Here is a 20,588-nt window from a genome sequence, read left to right on the forward strand (position 1 = left end):
GATTCCCTTAGTAGCTAGGTACGATTTAGAAAGCGTAGCAACTCTATAATCATTACCAAAATGTCCGTACGTCCATTTTAAACATGTTGATTTTTTTTACTTTTTTAAATAGCTTTTTTCGTTAATTTAGGCATGTTAGAATTGTCCTATCGATTTCAAATTTTGCATGGTGATTCCCTTAGTAGCTAGGTACGATTTAGAAAGCGTAGCAACTCTATAATCATCACCAAAATGTCCGTACGTCCATTTTAAACATTTTGATTATTTTACTTTTTTAACAACAAATTTTTATGTGATCTGATCATCCGATTGATCTGGTTTTTGGTGTATTGATTCCTGGGACAACAAAGTATAATGTAATAAGAGAAGCAACTCTATAATCAAGTCCTAAAAATGTAAGTATGTCCATAAACATTATCCTAAATCAAGCTGTTTTTCAACAAATTTACTTACAATTTTGCGTTGACTCTTATACATTTATATTCTGATTATTCAGTTCTGACACTATACAAGTATTAATGTCCGTTTGTCTTACCGTTTCAGTGCTTCGCTTTTATGGATGTTGTCATCCTTGTTTTGTAATCATTACCGGAATGTCCGTACGTCCATTTAAATATGTTGATTTCTTTCCTTTTATAGCAACAAATTTTTATATGATCTAATTAATCGGTCTGATTTTTAAAAGCGAAGCTTTTCTATAATTAGGGTCGGTCCGTCCGTACGTCCGTCCGTAACGGATAGCTTTTTTCGTTTATTTAGACATATTAGAATTGTCCTATCGATTTTAAATTTTGCGTGGTGATTCCTTTAGTAGTTAGGAAAGATTTAGAAAGCCTAGCAACTTTATAATCATTACCATAATGACCGTACGTCCATTTTAAACATGTTGATTTCTTTACTTTTATAGCAACAAATTTTTATGTGATCTAATTATCCAATCGGTCTGATTTTTGGTATACTGATTCCTGGAGCAACAAAGTATAATAAAAGCGAAGCCATTTTTTTTTCAGGTGGTTCCCCTCAAAATTCCAAGTGTTTCACGTTAAAATACATGCAGGATATCCCTGTAGGGTAAGGGTTCCCCGCAGGGGTCAATAATAAATAAAGAAAACTACATCCATGCTTAATTAAATTTTTAAAATAAGGTGGGAGGTAGGGGTTTTACGGGTGCTCACTTGGTACTTTGACGAAAAGCACTTTTATTGATATTGTTTACCTGCTTACTGTTCTTGAATGAAAATGGCAATTGTTCCTGTGTAACCTAAAAAGAAAAAAACACAAAGAATCTTTAGGCAAAAAAAATTGGACAAAAAATAAAATTAATTAAAACAGTTTAATTTAACGAGATATGGAGAGAGAGAAAAATGGCCGCAGGATTACATATGTTCCTACATGTTTAAGGTTTACTAACATTTGCCCTACACCTCACCCCCCTCCCCCTATTGAGATAATAAAATACTTATCTGAGGTCTAAAGCTCCGGCCAAATTGCTGCCATATTATCATTCTTGAAACCTTAAAAATATTTATAATAGTTATTTCTCGCATCGTATTATAAATGGCTTTACGCGGATATAAAAATGTAAAATGACTTTGGCACCTCGGGGCTAAAAAAACTGGTTTTAATCTTATGATCGTACATTTTTATATTCGTAGAAAACTGGATGTCATACGATGCTAGACATAGTTTTTTCGTATGGATGAGAACCGGTTCTAATCCACCGGATTAGAATCGGTTTTGAATCTATACGAGAATAGTTATAAACTGGATATAATACGATACGAGAAAAAACTATTCTTTTTTAACTTTTTGTTTGATTTAGGGATAATAGACCTACCAAGGATTACTCATGCAAAATTTTAGATCAAAATTCGAATTCTAAGTGCCATTTATACATTGATTACGAGATGGTTGCATTGAAACCCCCCCTTTTTTAAAAGCCTTTTAAAATATTGCTAGAATCCGGAATCCGCAAGGATGCTCCATTTTATGGACGAATTCTTGTAAGACTTAGAATCCGGTCCAAAAATTTGACAGACTGCCATCTCTTATTAAAAAAAAAATTCCTAAATTGAAGCAAAATTAACTGAATTATGAGTTTCTGTTTTATATTGGAATTCTCGAAACATTGTGATCGTATTATAGACAGCTGTCCGCTGATATTTAAATAAAAAACTATAAATTAAAACCAGTTTTGTTAGCCACGAAAAGGCCTAATTTCTTTAGATAAAAAAAAACTTGTATTGATATTATTATTTTTATTATAATATTCATAGACAATTGTCTGTAATACGATGATTTAATGATTTGGCTGTGAACCGGTTCTAATCCAGTAGATATAAATTGGCTTCGAAGCCATACTAGAGTAAGTATACCTGTATACTAACTGCTTAAATTCAGTAGAGTCTTGCTTGTTTCGCCCACTACTTTGATGGGCAACCCAGGAACGTTCTAAATAATATTTATTATTTCTTAAGCAACATATTATGTACAGCTTTCCGAGGATATAAAATGTACAATTATAAAATGAAAAACCAATTTTTTTTGTCTCGAGACGCCGAAGACACTGGCTAAAAAATAGTGTTATCAATAGAAAAAACCACTGACACTCACACATCATTCGAATCCAAACTAGAATATGTACCTAATTAAAACTTACACGAGTAAGCGAGAAATGGGATTTTTCTTAATATTTAATATTGCTAGGTGAAAACTTAAACTACATGGAGAAGAATTTGCGAGAAGCGCCTAATATTAAAATACCTAAATAAAACTTTTCTTCTACTACAATATTTTCTTACTTTTGCACTTTCTAATTTTTTTAAAGTTGAAAATGTATGAATATTGAAAAAATTATAAGCGATCAATGAAAATCTAATGAGAAAAGGGGGGGGGGGGTAAAATGTGGTGACTCGTGCTACGACATACCAGCAATTTTATTTTGGATACTACTCCCTTAGTTTTAGAGATAATTGGGTAAAATCTTTTGGGCTGGGTCACTAAAAACCCCAAGTTTTGGTATCTTTCAAAAACAAGGCGGCGGGACCGCCGCTCCTGCCGTTCCCCGCCATTTTCCGCCGCTGCCAAAATTTTTTTTTAATTGCATTTCTCGCCGAATTAGGCAATTAGGAATCATTTTAGGTAGGTCAGTAAAACATATTTGAATAAAAAATGGCGGCGGTACCGCACTCCTGCCGTCCATCCCCGTTTTCTGCCGCCAAATTTTTTTTATTGCTTTTTTTATTACCTAGGCAATTTGGAATCATTTAAGACCATGTTATTTTTTTTTCCCCTGATAAATTTTTTCAAATTCTCGTTTATCCAGGTATATCTTAAATTCAGTGCTTCTCCTGTGCTTTTAAAGATATTGAAAAAAAAACTTTTGAGGTAGGTCAGTAAAAAATATTTTTCAAATTCTCGTTTATCCAGATATATCCAGTTTTCCGCCGCCGTCAAATAACAATTTTTTATTGCGTTTCTCGCCGAATTAGGCAATTTGGAATCATTTGAGAACATGTTATTTTTTTCAACAATTTTTCCCCTTACAAGTCATCCTGCGGCGGCGGAAAACGCCGCCATTTTTTATTTAAATATTTTTTACTGACCTACCGTAAAAGATTTTGTTTCAATATCTTTAAAAGCACAGGAGAAGCACTGAATTTAAGAAATGCAAAAAAAAATTTTGGCGGCGGCGGCGGAAAATGACGGCGGGAGCGGCGGTACCGCTGCCATTTTTTATTTAAATATTTTTTACTGACCTACCTAAAAAAATTTTGTTTTAATATCTTTAAAAGCTTAGGAGAGGCACTGAATGTAAGATATACCTTGATAAACGAAAATTTGAAAAAATGACTAAGTTCCCTCTGCTGGATTGGTTATAAGGGGAAAAATTTTTGAAAAAAATAACATGATCTCTAATGATTCCAAATTGCCTAATTCGCAGGAAATCCAATAAAAAAATTTTTTTTGGCGGCGACGGAAAATTGCGGTCCCGCCACCGTTTTTTTTCGAAAGATACCAAAACTTGGAGTAATTATCTCTAAAACTAAGGGAGTAGCATCCAAAATAAAATTGCTGGTATGTCGTGGCACGAGTCAACACATTTAACCCCCCCCCCCCACAGTTATGGAGTCTCGACCATAAAGATTTTTTATCCAATCTTAACAAGAGAGGTATTTTTGGAAAGAGGAATATACATAGAAAACGCCTATGTAAATTAGAAAATCCGCAGAAATCATATTTGCAAGTTATTTGGAAAAATTTGCAATAATAACTTAATTTCATGCTTTAAATGACCAATTTAGAAAAAAATCTTTTAACGAAAGTTGTTTATCTATAAGTTTAGAACATACTTAAGACAATAAAATAATATTTATCATCCTAAATGCAGTGTGGCCACAACCAAAAAAATACTGATACTGAAGAAAAAAAAGGAAATACTGAAAATACTGAATCCTAAAATAAGAAAAAATACTGAAATACTGAACAAAAAATACAAATACTGAATAAGTATTTTTTTTATATGATTCCTCATTTCAAAATTTCATATCATCATAGCTTTGTTATTAGTGGAATATTCTAAAGATCTTTTAATTTTGCCTCTTAGATTTTCTTGCACCAATTAAGCAGAAAATGACTGATAAATATTTCAAATGATTACAAAACTTAAATACTTTTTAGTTGAGTTAAGAGCATGGACGTCCAACCTTTTTTTGGGGGGGGCGGGGACATTTTTTTAAGGGGGGGATAATTCGCTTTTGGAGGGGAGGCGAAGTGCGCCGCAAATTTTTTTTACCCCCCCAAAATTTTTACCCCGGGGATAAAATTTGTTTGAGGGGGGGGGGGTAATTACCCCCCATGAAATCTGTTGGCAGTGGTAAATTTTGTTTACCCCCCCCCCCAAAAAAAAGTTACCCCCGGGGTAAAATTCTTTGAGGGGTAATTTAAATTTTATTAATTATTTAGTATTAAAAATGCGCGCGAAGTGCGCAAAAATTTTCTGTGTTAATTATAAATTATGAATGGGGGGGGGGGTAAAATGAAAAAAAAATTCGTTTGAGGGGGTAATCGCCACTTTACCCCCCCCCCTTGGACATCTATGGTTAAGAGCATGCTAAAAAACTTTACCTTCAATAATCATGCAAAGTACTCACCTTAGATTATTCATTCTATTAATAGACAAAAAAATACTGTATAAAAGCATCTCAAATATCTAAAAAAATTATATTTGAGATGAATTGAAAAAAAAATGTATAATACCATAAAAAAAAAATAAAATTAATGTACAAAGTTATAGGGTAATTTAAAGGAAAGTAAAGTGAGGCGCAAAGCGCCGAAAAAAATCTGACATCAACTACTTAAATAAACATCTTATTTAAGCAAATTTTTTTGGAATTTAAAGGGCGAATATAGGTTCGATATGATATGAGCTTATATCAAAGGTGCAATTCCATAGATTATAAATAACTTAAAAATATTGACATATTCAATTGTTTAAGTCTGTTTATAGCTTAAAACCCATCAATCTCGAAGAAAATATTTTGTAATGAGTGTGGTTCCCTAAGAACTCAAACACCCTAGCATCACACAAGGCTTCGTGGCAAGGTTGAATTAAAAAGCTTTTGTTAAATGATAGTCGTAATAACGTGGAAACCAATTAATCAGGGGTAAATATACCCTCCTTCTACCTTCATAAAGTAAATTATTAAAAGTTAAAAAAAAACATCAAATAATGTAAAAAGTAAAAAAAATAATCGATAAAATTTTCTTGGAGGAAGAATGATTTCGAATCCCTGTTTTTTTGTGGCCGTGTGTGTGTGTGTTAAAAGTGCGTATACAAGGGTTGTTTATATCATCATGAATTAATCAAAGATCTCTGTACAGAAAATAAACTTTAAGACGTATTATTTACCCTGTCAATACTCCTGACGCCCTTCTACGCAAATTTTTTTATGCTTTTTAAAAAATTAAATAAACTAGTATATAATCTAAAATAATAAACATTTAAATTATCTTTTAAGGTGCGTGCCAATGTAATAGTCAATCAAACTTAAGCATAATAGTCAAAAAAAAGTCTTGTAAAGGGCTAAAATAAACGATTTTGTCGGCAATCTCATTTATTATATGGTCAATTGAAACAGAAAATTGCAAAATCTACTTAAGGATTTTTTTGAATTTTTAAATTTGGCATAGATATTCTAAAAGTATGTAATGGCACCTTTGATATAAGCTCATATCATATCGAACCTATATTCGCCCTTTAAGAAATAATGAAAATACTGAATCATGAAAATTCCAAAAACTGAAAAATACTGAATAAAATTTTCAAATACTGAATATTCAGTACTTACTGAAAATACTGAAGCCCCAATTTCCAAATACTGAAGAATACTGAAGATTTTCAGTATACTGAAGAATATGGCCACGCTGTAAATGTGAAAATCAGATGCAAAATCCTTTTTAGAGTAAATATAGTGCAAAAAGTAACCAAGACATTTGTCCAAAGCAGGGTGCCAGAGCCGTATAATTTTGATGCGGCTACGGCTCCGGTGAGCCATATTTGGAAATACGGCTCCGGCTCCAGCTCCGGTTCCTACCTTAAAATTAATATATCAATTTTTTTTCATTATTGAATTTGATAAAATAAAATAAATAATATAAAATATTTTGCTTTTATTTGATTAAAGCTATATAAAAGTAGAAGGATGTTTGTCTATTTGTTAAGTAACAATAGTTTTTCAGTTTATTATATGGAAATAGACCGTTGCCAAATTATAATATTACTTTAAAAAGTCATTTTTAGCTAGTCTGGAGCCGGAGCCGTTTTTAGGGAAAAATACGGCTCCGGATCCGGCTCCGGCTCCACCAAAAATGTTGCTGCTCCCGGCTCCGGCTCCAGAACACTGGTCCAAAGTATGAAAATCTAAAGAAAATAGTTCTTTTAGATTTTGATATACATATCAGATAAATGTATATAAAATTAGTGATCAAAAACTATAAAACAAGTTATTACATTTTTTAATCCTATCGTTGATTAAAGTGCACTTTTATATATTTACAATAAAAATACCCATTTTTATAGTCAAAATCGAGAACTCGAGAACCCTTAGAGCTAGAGGGAGCTAATTTTGGATTTAAGCTTCTATAGGACCAAAGTTAATTTTAAAATTATCGTCGACACCCCACCCCCCCCCATTTTTTTTTTTTTTTTGGGGGGGGGGGGGCGGGTGGATTATACTATATACTATATGGTGTTTCTCAGAAACAACTTGAGATAAATGGAGTAAACCTTAGGATAAATTTTTTGTAGGCCTATATTTGATTATAGAATTATCATTGACCACCCATCCACCCACAAACCCCTAATTTAGTGGGGGTAGAGGGCAGGTGAATTATACTATGGGAGGTTTCTAAGTAACGACTTGAGATAAATAGAGCAAACCTTAGGATAATACTTTGGTAGGCCTATATTAGCTTTTAGAACTATTGTTGACCATCCACTGACCCCCAAACCCCTAATTTAGGGGGGGGGGGATGGATTTTACTATAGGGTGTTTCTCAGAAATAACTTGAGATAAAAGATGCAAACCTTAGGATAAAACTTATGTAGGCCTATATTTGCTTTTAGAACTATCATTGACCACCCACCCACCCCCAAACCCCTAATTCAAGGGGGGGGGGGCAGGTGGATTATACTATTGGGTGTTTCTCAGTAACCACTTGAGATAAATGGACCAAACCTTGGGATAAAACTTTAGTTGGCATATAGTTGCTCTTAGAAATATTGTTGACCCACCCCCAAACCCTTAATTAAGAGGAGAAGGGGGGGTAGGTAAATTATACTATTGGGTGTTTCTCAGTAACCACTTGAGATAAATGGAGAAATCCTTAGGATAAAACTTTTGTATGCCTAAAGTTGCTTTTAGAAATATTGTTGACCACCCACCCAACCCTAAACCCTCTAAAATGAGGGGGGGGTGTGAGGCTGGTGTTTAATACTTTTATAAATATTGCTCACCCCCCACTCACACCCACCCCCAAACCCTCTTATGGCAAAGGAAGGAGGTGGGAGGCTGGTGTATAACTTAGAAACCACTTGAGAACCATGGAGCAAACCTTGGATTTAATATTAGTAGGCCTAATACTATTTTATACTAGTGTGTACTACTCATATACCACATCTGATACATGGATCAAACCTTAGTAATAAACTTTTGTAGGCCTAAAGTAGCTTTTGAAATATCATTGACCCTCCACCCAACCTCAAAACCCCTTAATCTGAAGGAGAAAGGGTTGGTGGTTAAAAACTATTCAAACTTTTGTTTTAAAAAAAACACTAGAGATAGAACCCAAAAATTTTAAAATCTAGATTTTTCCATGATATTAGATGTATATTCTACGGTACTACGTCAAACCCTAGATACGTCAAACAGTAGATGCGACAAACGCTAGACAGACAAACAGTAGACAGACAAACCCTAGACACAACATACGCTAGATACGACAAACACTAGAATGCAACAAACGCTAGAATATGAAAAACCCTCGATTTTTTCTAAAGGCGACAAACAATAGATACGACAAAGGCTAGAATTAATCCTATTATGTAAAGTAATACGCTTTTTTGTCTGTAGCAATGAATCTCACTAACCGCTAAACCAAAATTGTTCTCCTTAAAGTGAAGCTTCATATGTGTCCAGGGAAGGTTTTTAACTAATTTTGTGGAGGGTATCTACCCCCCCCCCCACAAAAAAAATAATTTACCTTTTTAAAACTTAAAAGAAAATGATATAAGCATTTTTGTCTGTAGCAAAGGATCTCATTATCCGCTGAACTGATATGTTTCTTCTTTAAAGTGAAGCTTCATATAGGTCCAGAAGGTTTTTAACTAATTTTGTGAAATTTAAATTATATTGCCTATTACTGAATAAAATTATAAGGTGATTATTATTTAAAGTAGTGCCTGTGGTAGGGGTTTGTAGCGAGGTGATAACACACCATTGAAATTTGAATTAGTATTGCCTGCCTTCCCCTATTTTCCCCCAAAATGACCCCAGATGAATCGCTTTACTGATTCAAAGACAAGGACAATAACATATGTAAGTAGTGCAGCAACATTAGAGCAAGATTTTTTTCTCTTGTAATAAACAAGTATTGTAAGTATGAATTTAAAAAGAAAAATTTCAATACAATTGAAATTAATTTATATTTATTAGATTTGATTTAACCCATGGCCTAGGTGAAATAGATTTCTGTAAAACGTGTCAGTCAAGCAACAGATTGTCAGAATTATAGATGTACACAAATACACTTACTACTAAATAGCTGCACTGTTGAAAAAGTGTTGTAAGGGGATGTCATAGATGGCCAAATAATTAATGCTCATAAAATATTGCTCATTCTCAGCTTATATTACTCCACCCATTTATATCTCCCTTTGATGTTTAAACAAAGCAACTGTAAAAAAACTTAATACACACATGCCATTTAAAAATAATCATATTTAAATTACTAAAATTCTTTATCTCTTTAATTATAGTAGACTTAATTTAATAAACCTTTTTTGATGTATCTTAAAAACTGTTAATGTCCATAAATACAAAAAAATAAGCTGGTTTAGTTTTAACTGTATTGCAAAATCACCTTTTCATTTTTATTAGGGTTGGGCCGGATATCCGGCCATTTTCAATATCCGGCCGGATACCGGATATTGAAACTATCCGGCCGGATATCCGGCAATATAATCTTTTATATTTTACAACAAAAATCTCTGTTTTTTTAAATCTTAAATGGCTGTAATTTTCTTTTTATTGAAGCTAGAAGAAAATTTTTTTCTGAATATGTTTATCTTTATGTAAAGGAGGATGTGCTTAAACTGTTTTTAACCTATTTTTGAATGGGGGGTCAAAAATATACTAGGACACCTATAGAATCAGACTGCAGAACCCAAATTTGAATTAAGTCCCCAATAAACTTTTTTTGGGGGATTTAAAAATTAATTTTTAGTGTTGCTGTAATCATATTGACCGGAGCAAAAGCTCTTTTTTACTTTGGGTAATATTGTGGCTTACAGAACATTTTTATATAATTCACTTTATATTGATACAATAAAAAAAACATTACTCTGTTCATTGGAAATAATTTTTTTTTCCAAAACAATTAATTTCATTGAAAAATCTAACATTTACAATAAAACAAATAATTCTGAAATCTTACCAATAAGAAGTCTTGTTTACTCGAGAACCCTTAGAGCTAGAGGGAGCTAATTTTGGATTTGAGCTTCTATGGGGCCAAAGTTACTTTTAAAATTATCGTCGACCCCCCACCCCCCCCCAAAAAAATTTTTTTTTGGGGGGGGGGTAAAATTTTTTTTTATTGCATTTCTCGCCGAATTAGGCAATTTGGAATCATTTGAGACCATGTTATTTTTTTCAAAAATTTTTCGCCTTACAAGCAACCCTGCGGGGGGACTTTTTTCATATTCTCGTTTATGAAGGTATATCTTAAATACAGTATGCTACTCTCTTAGTTTTAAAGATAATTGGATGAAATCTTTTTGATTGTGTCATTAATTACCCCAAGTTTTGGTATCTTTAAAAAAAAACAGCGGCGGGACCGCCGCTCCCGCCGTCCGCCGCCGTTTTTCGCCGCCACCAAAAAAGAAATTTTTGATTGCATTTCTCGCCGAATTAGGCAATTTGGAATCATTTGAGACCATGTTATTTTTTCAAAAATTTTTCCCCTAACAAGCAACCCTGCGGGGGGGACTTAGTCATTTTTTTCAAATTCTCGTTTATGAAGGTATATCTTAAATACAGTATGCTACTCTCTTAGTTTTAGAGATAATTGGATGAAATCTTTTGGGCTGGGTCACTAATTACCCCAACTATTGGTATCTTTAAAAAAAAACGGCGGCGGGACCGCCGCTCCCGCCGCCTTTTCCGCCGCCACCAAAAAATTTATTTTATTATATTTCTCGCCGAATTAGGCAATTTGGAATCATTTGAGTTCATGTTATTTTTTTCAAAAATCTCAAAACATAAATTTTGGCGGTGGCAGCAGTTTTTGGCAGCTGCCAGCCGCAAACCGACGGTTGGCAGGTAAACGGCATCGTGTTTTATGAAATTGTAATAAGTCATGAAGATATATAAAAAGCTAAAGTTTAAAATTTGAAATCTTCAAGTAAAAAGTTGCGGTCACAGAAACCGTTTAAAGATTTCTGGAGACCTAAAGGTTCAGAACTTGCAGGATTATACCTGGAACCTGAAATCGACTTGAACATCTATATTACATATGAGGATGTACGACTATAGGATATTTTAGTATGAAATGCTTTGTTTAAGTAAAAAAAATATTTTTACTTTTTACCTGAATGACATTACCAGATTTGCTGGCATCCTGTGCCCGCCAGGAAGGAGGTATTAAAAATTTTCAACTCTTAGTTATGTGTCATACCCATATTTCGAAAGTCACTCAGTTGTAGCCCTCTACCTTTTATACACAGAAAATGGAATAGAAAAAAACAGAGGGGGGGCAGGCATTTAACGCCACCTCCCCGCCCATCCTCCAACCGTTAGGGGTTGATATTACATATTGAGGGTAGTAATAGTTAATTAGATTTATTTGCTATGGAGATTTAATAGTTACTTAATTTTTAAGTTTTAACCTTAATTTTATCCTATTATATAAAGTAGTAAGCTTTTTTTTGTCTGTAGCGAAGGATCTCGCTAACTGATGAACCGATATGTTTCTCCTTTTTAGGTCCCAGGGTGGTTTTAGTCCGTTTAATTTTTATAAAAAAGTCGTTGTAAGGTTTTAAGTTATTTTTCTGCACTTTCATGTCCTTTCTAATATCCCTAGATACTAGGGACGCAGCCGCTAGTATAATATAAAACACCAGTTTATGAAGAATTTTTTTGCGGGTATTGTCCCTTTCGTGGCAACGCCCCTTAAGGAGCGATTATTCGTATTTTCACAGAAGCTTTCCTCCTATTTCTAGCCCCTTGCAGGGGACTCTAACCTTGCGGGGCCAATTGCCTAGCCCTGCGGGGCAATCACCTAATTAAATATAACCTAAAATAACCTTTTAAAAGCAATTTTAAAAATACAACGAATCGCCCCTTAAGGTGCGTTGCTACGAATGGGACTATATCCTTTTTTGATACTTTAATATGTAGTAATTTGGCCGGTTATCCGGCCGGATATCCGGTAATTTGGCCGGATATCCGGTATCCGGCCAAAAAACTATCCGGCCCAACCCTAATTTTTATATCACATTTTTTGCAGGGAAGGGACAATGATAAGAAAGCGAGAGTGGACAATGGGCTGTTTAGTACACTAGTCCCTAAAGTTTTATAAGAATGTTTTCTTAATCGATGGCTAAACAACTTTTGTTACTTTAATGGTTTGTGATTGGTTGGTTTAATAATGAGTGTTCAAACGTTTCAACCACGTATTTTTTAAAACTGTTTTTTAACAGTGTTCTAAACGTTTGCAAATTACAATTCCGTTATGTAACAATTCAAAGTCTTGATATTTTTTTTTAAAACTTTGTACATAAAGATCATTTAAACGAATTTCCTAACCTGCAAGTATTAGTATATAAACCATTCTAATTCTTGTTTCTTGGCTGTATACACGAAGGAAGCTTTAGGTGGTAGGCATTTTGAGTGTATATATGGTTGTCTGAAATGTATCCCTTTCATAGATTTTGCCAATATTTGGTTAATTCCGAAACACAGCTAGGTGAAAATAATAATTTCATTATTTGAAAAGAAAGGGAGATAGGCGAAGCTTTTCTACAATTCTGTCCGTCCATAACATTTTATAGAAGAATACTTTTGAAACAATGTTTTTTTTTTAATTTATATCCTATCTTTCTTCAATTTTCTGATTAGAAATATTTTCAATTCCGCTACTACATAAGGCTTCACTGAAAATAGACGATTTCTTTTCCGCGCCTCCGTGTATTTAATTAATTGATAGGAAAATAATACGATGTCTTAATCTTTAATTTATAGAAAAGGAGTTTGTATTTGAGGTTTAAATATTTACAGAATCGTATTAAAATAATATAAAATATTACAACAAATCTTCACTTCAAACATGAAAGAAAATTATAAAAGTAACTATAACAAAACCGAATCACTTATCCAAACTAAACAACTTAAAAATATGCAAATTAAACAAGTTACTTTTATAAGAATTTAAAATTAAACTAACTATTGAAGCTCCAAAATAAACTATTTAAGGACTAAACGAAAATAATTAGACAGAATAAAAACATAAGCACGTCACGTTGTGAAAAATATATTGAACAATAAATTGCAGCATTCATTATTTTGTAAAATCATTAATCAGCTGTTACGATTAACAAACTTTGACGGGACAATTTCTGTTTGATGAATATTCCCTTATAAATGAAGAAAAATTCTCGGACTAATTCAACAATGTTGGACAAATTTATTTTAAAACCCACATGCTGAATAAATTATAATTCCTTTACACAACAATAAAATAATATTTAATATAATATAATATATAAGTGATTGAAGATTGGCGAAAAAAATTTGTTAGAGAAATTTTAGTCGACAGCGAGAGGGGGTTTAGATAAGAGGGTGTTAATTTCCATGAGCGTAATAACAATTGCGATGGAGCGTAATGAAAATTTACTTATACCGTAATGAATTATATTCCCAAGAGCGTATTAGACAATACTATACAGACAAATACATTATTTAGTACTACCTGTTACTTCACAAAACATTACCTAATACCATATACAGCATTGAAAACTTCCTTGTTTCGTAATGACGTTTTTTTCCTACTACGTACGGATTGATACTATACATTAATGTGAAGAATATAGAGTATCATCTGATGCTAAAAAAAAAATTATTTTTAACAGTGTATACATGATTTTTTTAGTATCTGAACCGGTTCTAATCCAGCGGATATTATTAATCGGTTTTGAAGCCATACTGGAATAGTTATTTATTGCATTTCGTATTATAGACAGCTTTCCACGGATATAAAAATAAAAAAAATTAAATACTAGTTTTTTTAGTTAAATTTTATTATCTTTTATTTTAACATTCGTGGAAATACGCGGTGCTAAACATGATTTTTCAGTATCTGGCTGACTAAACTGGTTCTAATCCATCGGATATTAATACGGTTTCGAAGCAATAATAGTTACTAATCGCACATAATCGTAATTTAGACAGCTTTCCTCGGATATTAAAATGAAGGAATATTAAATAATAGATTTGTTAAATAATTATTATTAAAACCCAGTTTTGTTATCCCCAAGTTGGTATTAATATTATCATCTTTTAATTTAATATTCGTGGAAAATTGTCTGCAATACGCGGTGCTATACATGATTTTTCAGTATCTCACCAGCTGAACTGGTTCTCATCTAGCGGATATTAATACGGTTTTGAAGCCATACTGGAATAGTTATTTCTCGTATCGTATTATAAACGGCTTTCCGCGGATACAGAATGTACAATTATAAGATTAAAACCAGTTTTTTTAGCCCGGAGGTGCCAAAGGCACCGGCTAAAAAAACTGGTTTTAATCTTATGATTGTACATTTCTATATTCGTAGAAAACTGGATATAATACGATGCTAGACATAGTTTTTTCGTATTTATGAGAACCGGTTCCTATCCACCGGATTCGAATGAATACGAGAAAATAGAATAAATAAAGTGATTAAAATACAAGGATAACAACATCCAAAAAAACCAAAATTTTGGACGAATAAACTTAAAGTGACAAAGTGACGCAAAAATCTGCCATGCGACGTCTTATAAAAATGAGAGATATGAGGGGAGAAGTGGGAAAGAAAACCCGTAAAAAAGATATGTAATATCACTCATTTTTATGACGTCACATGGCTGATTTTTTGGTCAAATTGTCCCTCAACGAAAAAACGAACTTTTAAAGTGATTTAAAAAGCAAATGTTCAGTTGTGAAAAATCGAAAAATAAATTTATAGAAATTTGAAAAGCATCGACATATATACCAGGTATCTAAAGGGATAAGACAATGGCCGATAAATTGATGTACATCCCCAATAATGATAGATGATACACAAAATTACCCCTTTTGTAGATCATAATTAGACACTCAACTTAACGAACCAACCAATCACAATTCAATAAGAGTTCCCAAAGTTATTAAAAAACGAATAAGAAATCGTCATTATACAACTTTGGGGACTAGCGTAATAAACTGCCCAATGTCCTCTCCCTCCCTGGATCTTTAGGGATAAGACAATGGACAATAAACTACTGTTGGAAAAGTTTGGACACCATGATAAAAGTCCCCAAAGTTTTTAAGCCAACAAATAAGAGAGCGTGTAAAAACAAGGATGACAACATCCATAAAAGCGAAGCACTGAAACGGTAGGACAAACGGACATTAACACTTGTATAGTGTCAGAACTGAATAATCAGAATATAAAAGTATAAGAGTCGAAGCAACATTGTAAGTAAATTTGAAACAGGATAATGTTTATGGACATACTAACATTTATAAGACTTGATTATAGAGTTGCTTCGCTTATAACATTATACTTTTTTGTCTTAGGAATCGCCATACCAAAAATCAGATCAATCGGATGATTAGATCACATAAAAATTAGTTGTCAAAAAAGGAAAAAACAACATGTTTAAAATGGACGTACGGACATTCTTGTAAGGATTATAGAGTTGATTCGTACCTAACTACTAAAGAAATCACCATGCAAAGTTTGAAATCGATAGGACAATGTTAACATGTCTAAATTAACAAAAAAAAGCTATAAAATTTCTAGCCTCCAAATATTTAAATTTATATTGTAGCTAATCTTATGTATTACTCGAAATGTCCGTTTGTCCATTTGTCATAAAAACATTTTTGGGTACCCATTTGGACTGTAATTCATCCTGGTTCCCAAAGTTTAAAACCCACATTCTCTAATTCGTTGGCTTGAAAACATTGAATTCATAATTGATTGGTTGGTTAATAAATGATATTACAATTCTTTATTTTAATATCCGCGGAAAACTTTCTATATTACGATAGGATAGATAATTATTGTAGTTTTTGTGCTTCAAATTTAGCAGCTGGCTAAAATAACTACCTTTTACCCATCCCCTACCCTTCTACTGAATGAACGAATTTACCAATAAATGAGGTCCATATTAGCAAGCTAATCTGACGACAAATTAATATATCAGAGAGAGAGAGAGGGGACATTGGGCTGTTTAATTAAACTAGTCCCCAAAAGTTTGAAAAGTTTTTTATTCTTTGGTTCAACAACTTTGGGGACTTGTACTGAATTTTGATTGGTTGGTTTACTAATTCGAGTGTTCAAACGTTTCAACCACCAATTTTAATCTACATAAGGGGTAATTTTGTGTGTCATTATCGGGGATGTAAATCAATTTATTAGCCATTGTCTTATTCCTATAAAAAGAAAGAGTAAAAACAATGGGGGGGGGGGGAAGTCAATTTTTTCTAGGGCTATTTCTCATGGGAATGTTATGGTACCCTCCCCCAAAAATAGTTATAAACCGTCCCAGGACCTATGAGAACTTATAAATGATTTATATTTCCCATTATGATAATGGATTATTATAATATGACGTCATTCGGGACATTTCGGCCAAAAGTTTTTAAATTTATCCCCTTTTCTATAGGCACTATAAAGAGCTTCTCACAGTACTTATAAGAAGCTACATTGTTATCGGTTCAGCGATTTGAGAGATCCTTCGTTACACACAGACAGACAGACAAACATCCTGCTACTTTTATATAAGGATATATGAAGAAAAAAATTTGATTGGGCCAAAAACGTTAAACCAATATTCACTTTAGATTTATTTATCTTTAACTTAAAAAGTTTCATAATAGTTATTTATCGAATCGTATTATAGACAGCTTTCCGCGGATATTAAAATCATTTTAGCATTTTAATTTTATTATATATGCAAATAAAAATTTTCTTATGCGATGCTATACATGATTTTTCAGTATGGCTAACAACCAGCGCGGATAGTAATAGATTTTGAAGCCATACTGGAATAGTTATTTCTCGCATCGTCTTATAAACAGCTTTCCGCGGATATTAAAATGTATATTAAAAATTAAAACTAGATTAATGCCGAAGGCACGGGCTAAAAAATGGTTTTAATTTTATATTGTATTGTACATTTTAATATTCGTTGAAAACTGGATATAATATTAAACTAGACATAGATTTTTGTATGATTGAGGACCGGTTCAAATCCACCGGATATTAATCGGTTTCGAATGAATACGAGAAGAGTTTTTAAAAATATTTAGCTGTGCGGATTTTTCAAAATATTTTAAAAGATTTTTTTTGTACAAAAATATTTAATATGCTATATAAACAAGGATGACAACATCCATAAAAGCGAAGCTCTGAAATCAAACGGTAGAACATTAACACTTGTAGAGTGTCATAATTTAAGAAGATCTAAAGCAATAAGACAATGGCCTAATAATATTACACAAAATTATCAGTAGATTACAATTAGTGGTTGAAACGTTTGAACACTCAACTCCATAAATCAACCAATCAAAATTCACTAAAATTCCCAAAGTTGTTAAGCCAACGAATAAGAAAACGTTATTATAAAACTTTGGGGACTAGTGTTATAAACCGCCTATTATCCCCTCTCTCTTGCTACTTATGGATGCTGTCATCCTTGTTTAAATTTTATTCATTTTATATTTTAATTTACGTATTACAGTTCATTTTAAATTGTTTAAATTCTGAGCCATATATTTTTTCTATTTAATTCCAATTTATTTAATTGGCCAGGGCCTTCGGTTTCTAAGGACCAATAAAACAGGAATTGATACCCAAATTTTTAAATTTGTATCCACGGAAAACTGTCTATTATACGTTATGATAAATAAAGATTGTAGTCTATTTACTCTGATAAAGTGATAATCGCAGCATTTTTTCCCTGTTAATATATCAGAGAGAGAGAGAGGGGACATTGGGCTGTTTAATTAAACTAGTCCCCAAAGTTTTTAAAGTTTTTTATTCACTGGCTCAACAACTTTGGGGTCTTGTACTGAATTTTGATTGGTTTATGAGTTCGAGTGTTCAAACATTTCAACCGCGAATTTTAATCTACAGAAGGGGTAATTTTGTGTGTCATCATCTGGGATGTAAATCAATTTATTACCCATTGTCCCCTCTTTCTCTCTGAATATTCATACTTGTTTTTTTTAAGATTTGAAAATGTATAAATACCAAGATAGTATTGAGTGGAGGGGCGGGGAAAAACCCCTCCTGGGGGTTGGCGGGGGCAGACCCCCCCTCGGGGCTCCCGGGGAGCGTAACGCCCTTGAAAACACGACAAACCAAAATTTTAAAAGGAACAACAACATTTTTTGTAATGACCAAGGGGGGGGTGAGGCATCTATCTATCTATCTATCTATCTATCTATCTATCTATCTATCTATCTATCTATCTATAAAGACAGATATGAGTATGAAATTTTAAACATCCAACTTAAATAGTACCCGAGAAAATTGCAATTAGTTTGGGTACAAGCATACAAGTTTGGATACTATTAGACAAGTTTGGGTACTATTAGACAAGTTTGGGTAATATTAGACAAGTTTGGATACTATTAGACAAGTTTGGGTAATATTAGACAAGTTTGGGTAATATTAGACAAGTTTGGATACTATTAGACAAGTTTGGGTAATATTAGACAAGTTTGGGTAATATTAGACAAGTTTGGGTAATATTAGACAAGTTTGGATACTATTAGACAAGTTTGGGTACTATTAGACAAGTTTGGGTAATATTAGACAAGTTTGGATACTATTAGACAAGTTTGGGTAATATTAGACAAGTTTGGGTAATATTAGACAAGTTTGGGTAATATTAGACAAGTTTGGATACTATTAGACAAGTTTGGGTAATATTAGACAAGTTTGGGTAATATTAGACAAGTTTGGATACTATTAGACAAGTTTGGGTAATATTAGACAAGTTTGGGTAATATTAGACAAGTTTGGGTAATATTAGACAAGTTTGGATACTATTAGACAAGTTTGGGTACTATTAGACAAGTTTGGGTAATATTAGACAAGTTTGGATACTATTAGACAAGTTTGGGTAATATTAGACAAGTTTGGGTAATATTAGACAAGTTTGGGTAATATTAGACAAGTTTGGATACTATTAGACAAGTTTGGGTAATATTAGACAAGTTTGGGTAATATTAGACAAGTTTGGATACTATTAGACAAGTTTGGGTAATATTAGACAAGTTTGGGTAATATTAGACAAGTTTGGGTAATATTAGACAAGTTTGGATACTATTAGACAAGTTTGGGTACTATTAGACAAGTTTGGGTAATATTAGACAAGTTTGGATACTATTAGACAAGTTTGGGTAATATTAGACAAGTTTGGGTAATATTAGACAAGTTTGGATACTATTAGACAAGTTTGGGTACTATTAAACAAGTTTGGGTAATATTAGACAAGTTTGGATACTATTAGACAAGTTTGGGTACTATTAGACAAGTTTGGGTAATATTAGACAAGTTTGGATACTATTAGACAAGTTTGGGTACTATTAAACAAGTTTGGGTAATATTAGACAAGTTTGGATACTATTAGACAAGTTTGGGTACTATTAGACAAGTTTGGGTAATATTAGACAAGTTTGGATACTATTAGACAAGTTTGGGTAATATTAGACAAGTTTGGATACTATTAGACAAGTTTGGGTACTATTAGACAAGTTTGGGTAATATTAGACAAGTTTGGATACTATTAGACAAGTTTGGGTAATATTAGACAAGTTTGGATACTATTAGACAAGTTTGGGTACTATTAGACAAGTTTGGGTAATATTAGACAAGTTTGGGTAATATTAGACAAGTTAGGGTACTATTAGACAAGTTTGGGTACTATTAGACAAGTTTGGGTACTATTAGACAAGTTTGGGTACAGACAGACAAGTTTGGGTACTATTAGACAAGTTTGGGTACTATTAGACAAGTTTGGGTACTATTAGACAAGTTTGGGTACTATTAGACAAGTTTGGGTACTATTAGACAAGTTTGGGTACTATTAGACAAGTTTGGGTACTATTAGACAAGTTTGGGTACAGACAGACAAGTTTGGGTGCTATTAGACAAGTTTGGGTGCTATTAGACAAGTTTGGGTAATATTAGACAAGTTTGGATACTATTAGACAAGTTTGGGTACTATTAGACAAATTTGGGTACAGACAGACAAGTTTGGGTACTAATATACAAGTTTTGGTTCAGATAGACAAGTTTTGGTACTAATATACAAGTTTGGGTACTGTAACTGTAAAAGAGTTTCTTAACAGACACACAAATGGGCAATCGCAATTAGTTTGGGTACTATAAATGTTGTGTTGTTGGACCAGAAGCTGGACAGACCAGGACCAACAGGATGGAGATAATACCTGGGGAGAGGGTAACTGGAAAAAGTTCAAAGCTGAGGTGGAGGACAGGTAAGAAGATTATACCCCCCCCCCCCTCCCCCTCAAATATTATTGAAACAATA

General features: G+C 32.9%; 1 protein-coding gene and 1 long non-coding RNA gene across 2 annotated transcripts in view; one reads left to right on the plus strand and one right to left on the minus strand.

Annotated features, from left to right (window-relative positions):
* Window positions 1-1,481: 1,481 nt before the first annotated feature.
* Window positions 1,482-13,142, minus strand: LOC145307112 (uncharacterized). Its single transcript, XR_013875303.1, has 3 exons — window positions 12,585-13,142; window positions 2,376-2,451; window positions 1,482-1,514 (listed from the first exon to the last, which is right to left on the minus strand). It is a non-coding gene; the product is annotated as an uncharacterized LOC145307112 (long non-coding RNA).
* Window positions 13,143-20,428: 7,286 nt separating this feature from the next.
* The window catches only part of LOC145307554 (uncharacterized), a 30,323-nt gene continuing 30,163 nt past the window's right edge, over window positions 20,429-20,588 (plus strand). The window contains exon 1 of the mRNA XM_080150010.1: window positions 20,429-20,535. Coding sequence (XP_080006136.1) covers window positions 20,429-20,535 — 107 coding nt within the window. The remainder of the gene's footprint in view (window positions 20,536-20,588) is intronic.

This window comes from Acartia tonsa, chromosome 15, assembly GCF_053477335.1.
Source record: "Acartia tonsa isolate MP-2025a chromosome 15, ASM5347733v1, whole genome shotgun sequence".
In the NCBI taxonomy this organism is placed as follows: domain Eukaryota; kingdom Metazoa; phylum Arthropoda; class Copepoda; order Calanoida; family Acartiidae; genus Acartia; species Acartia tonsa.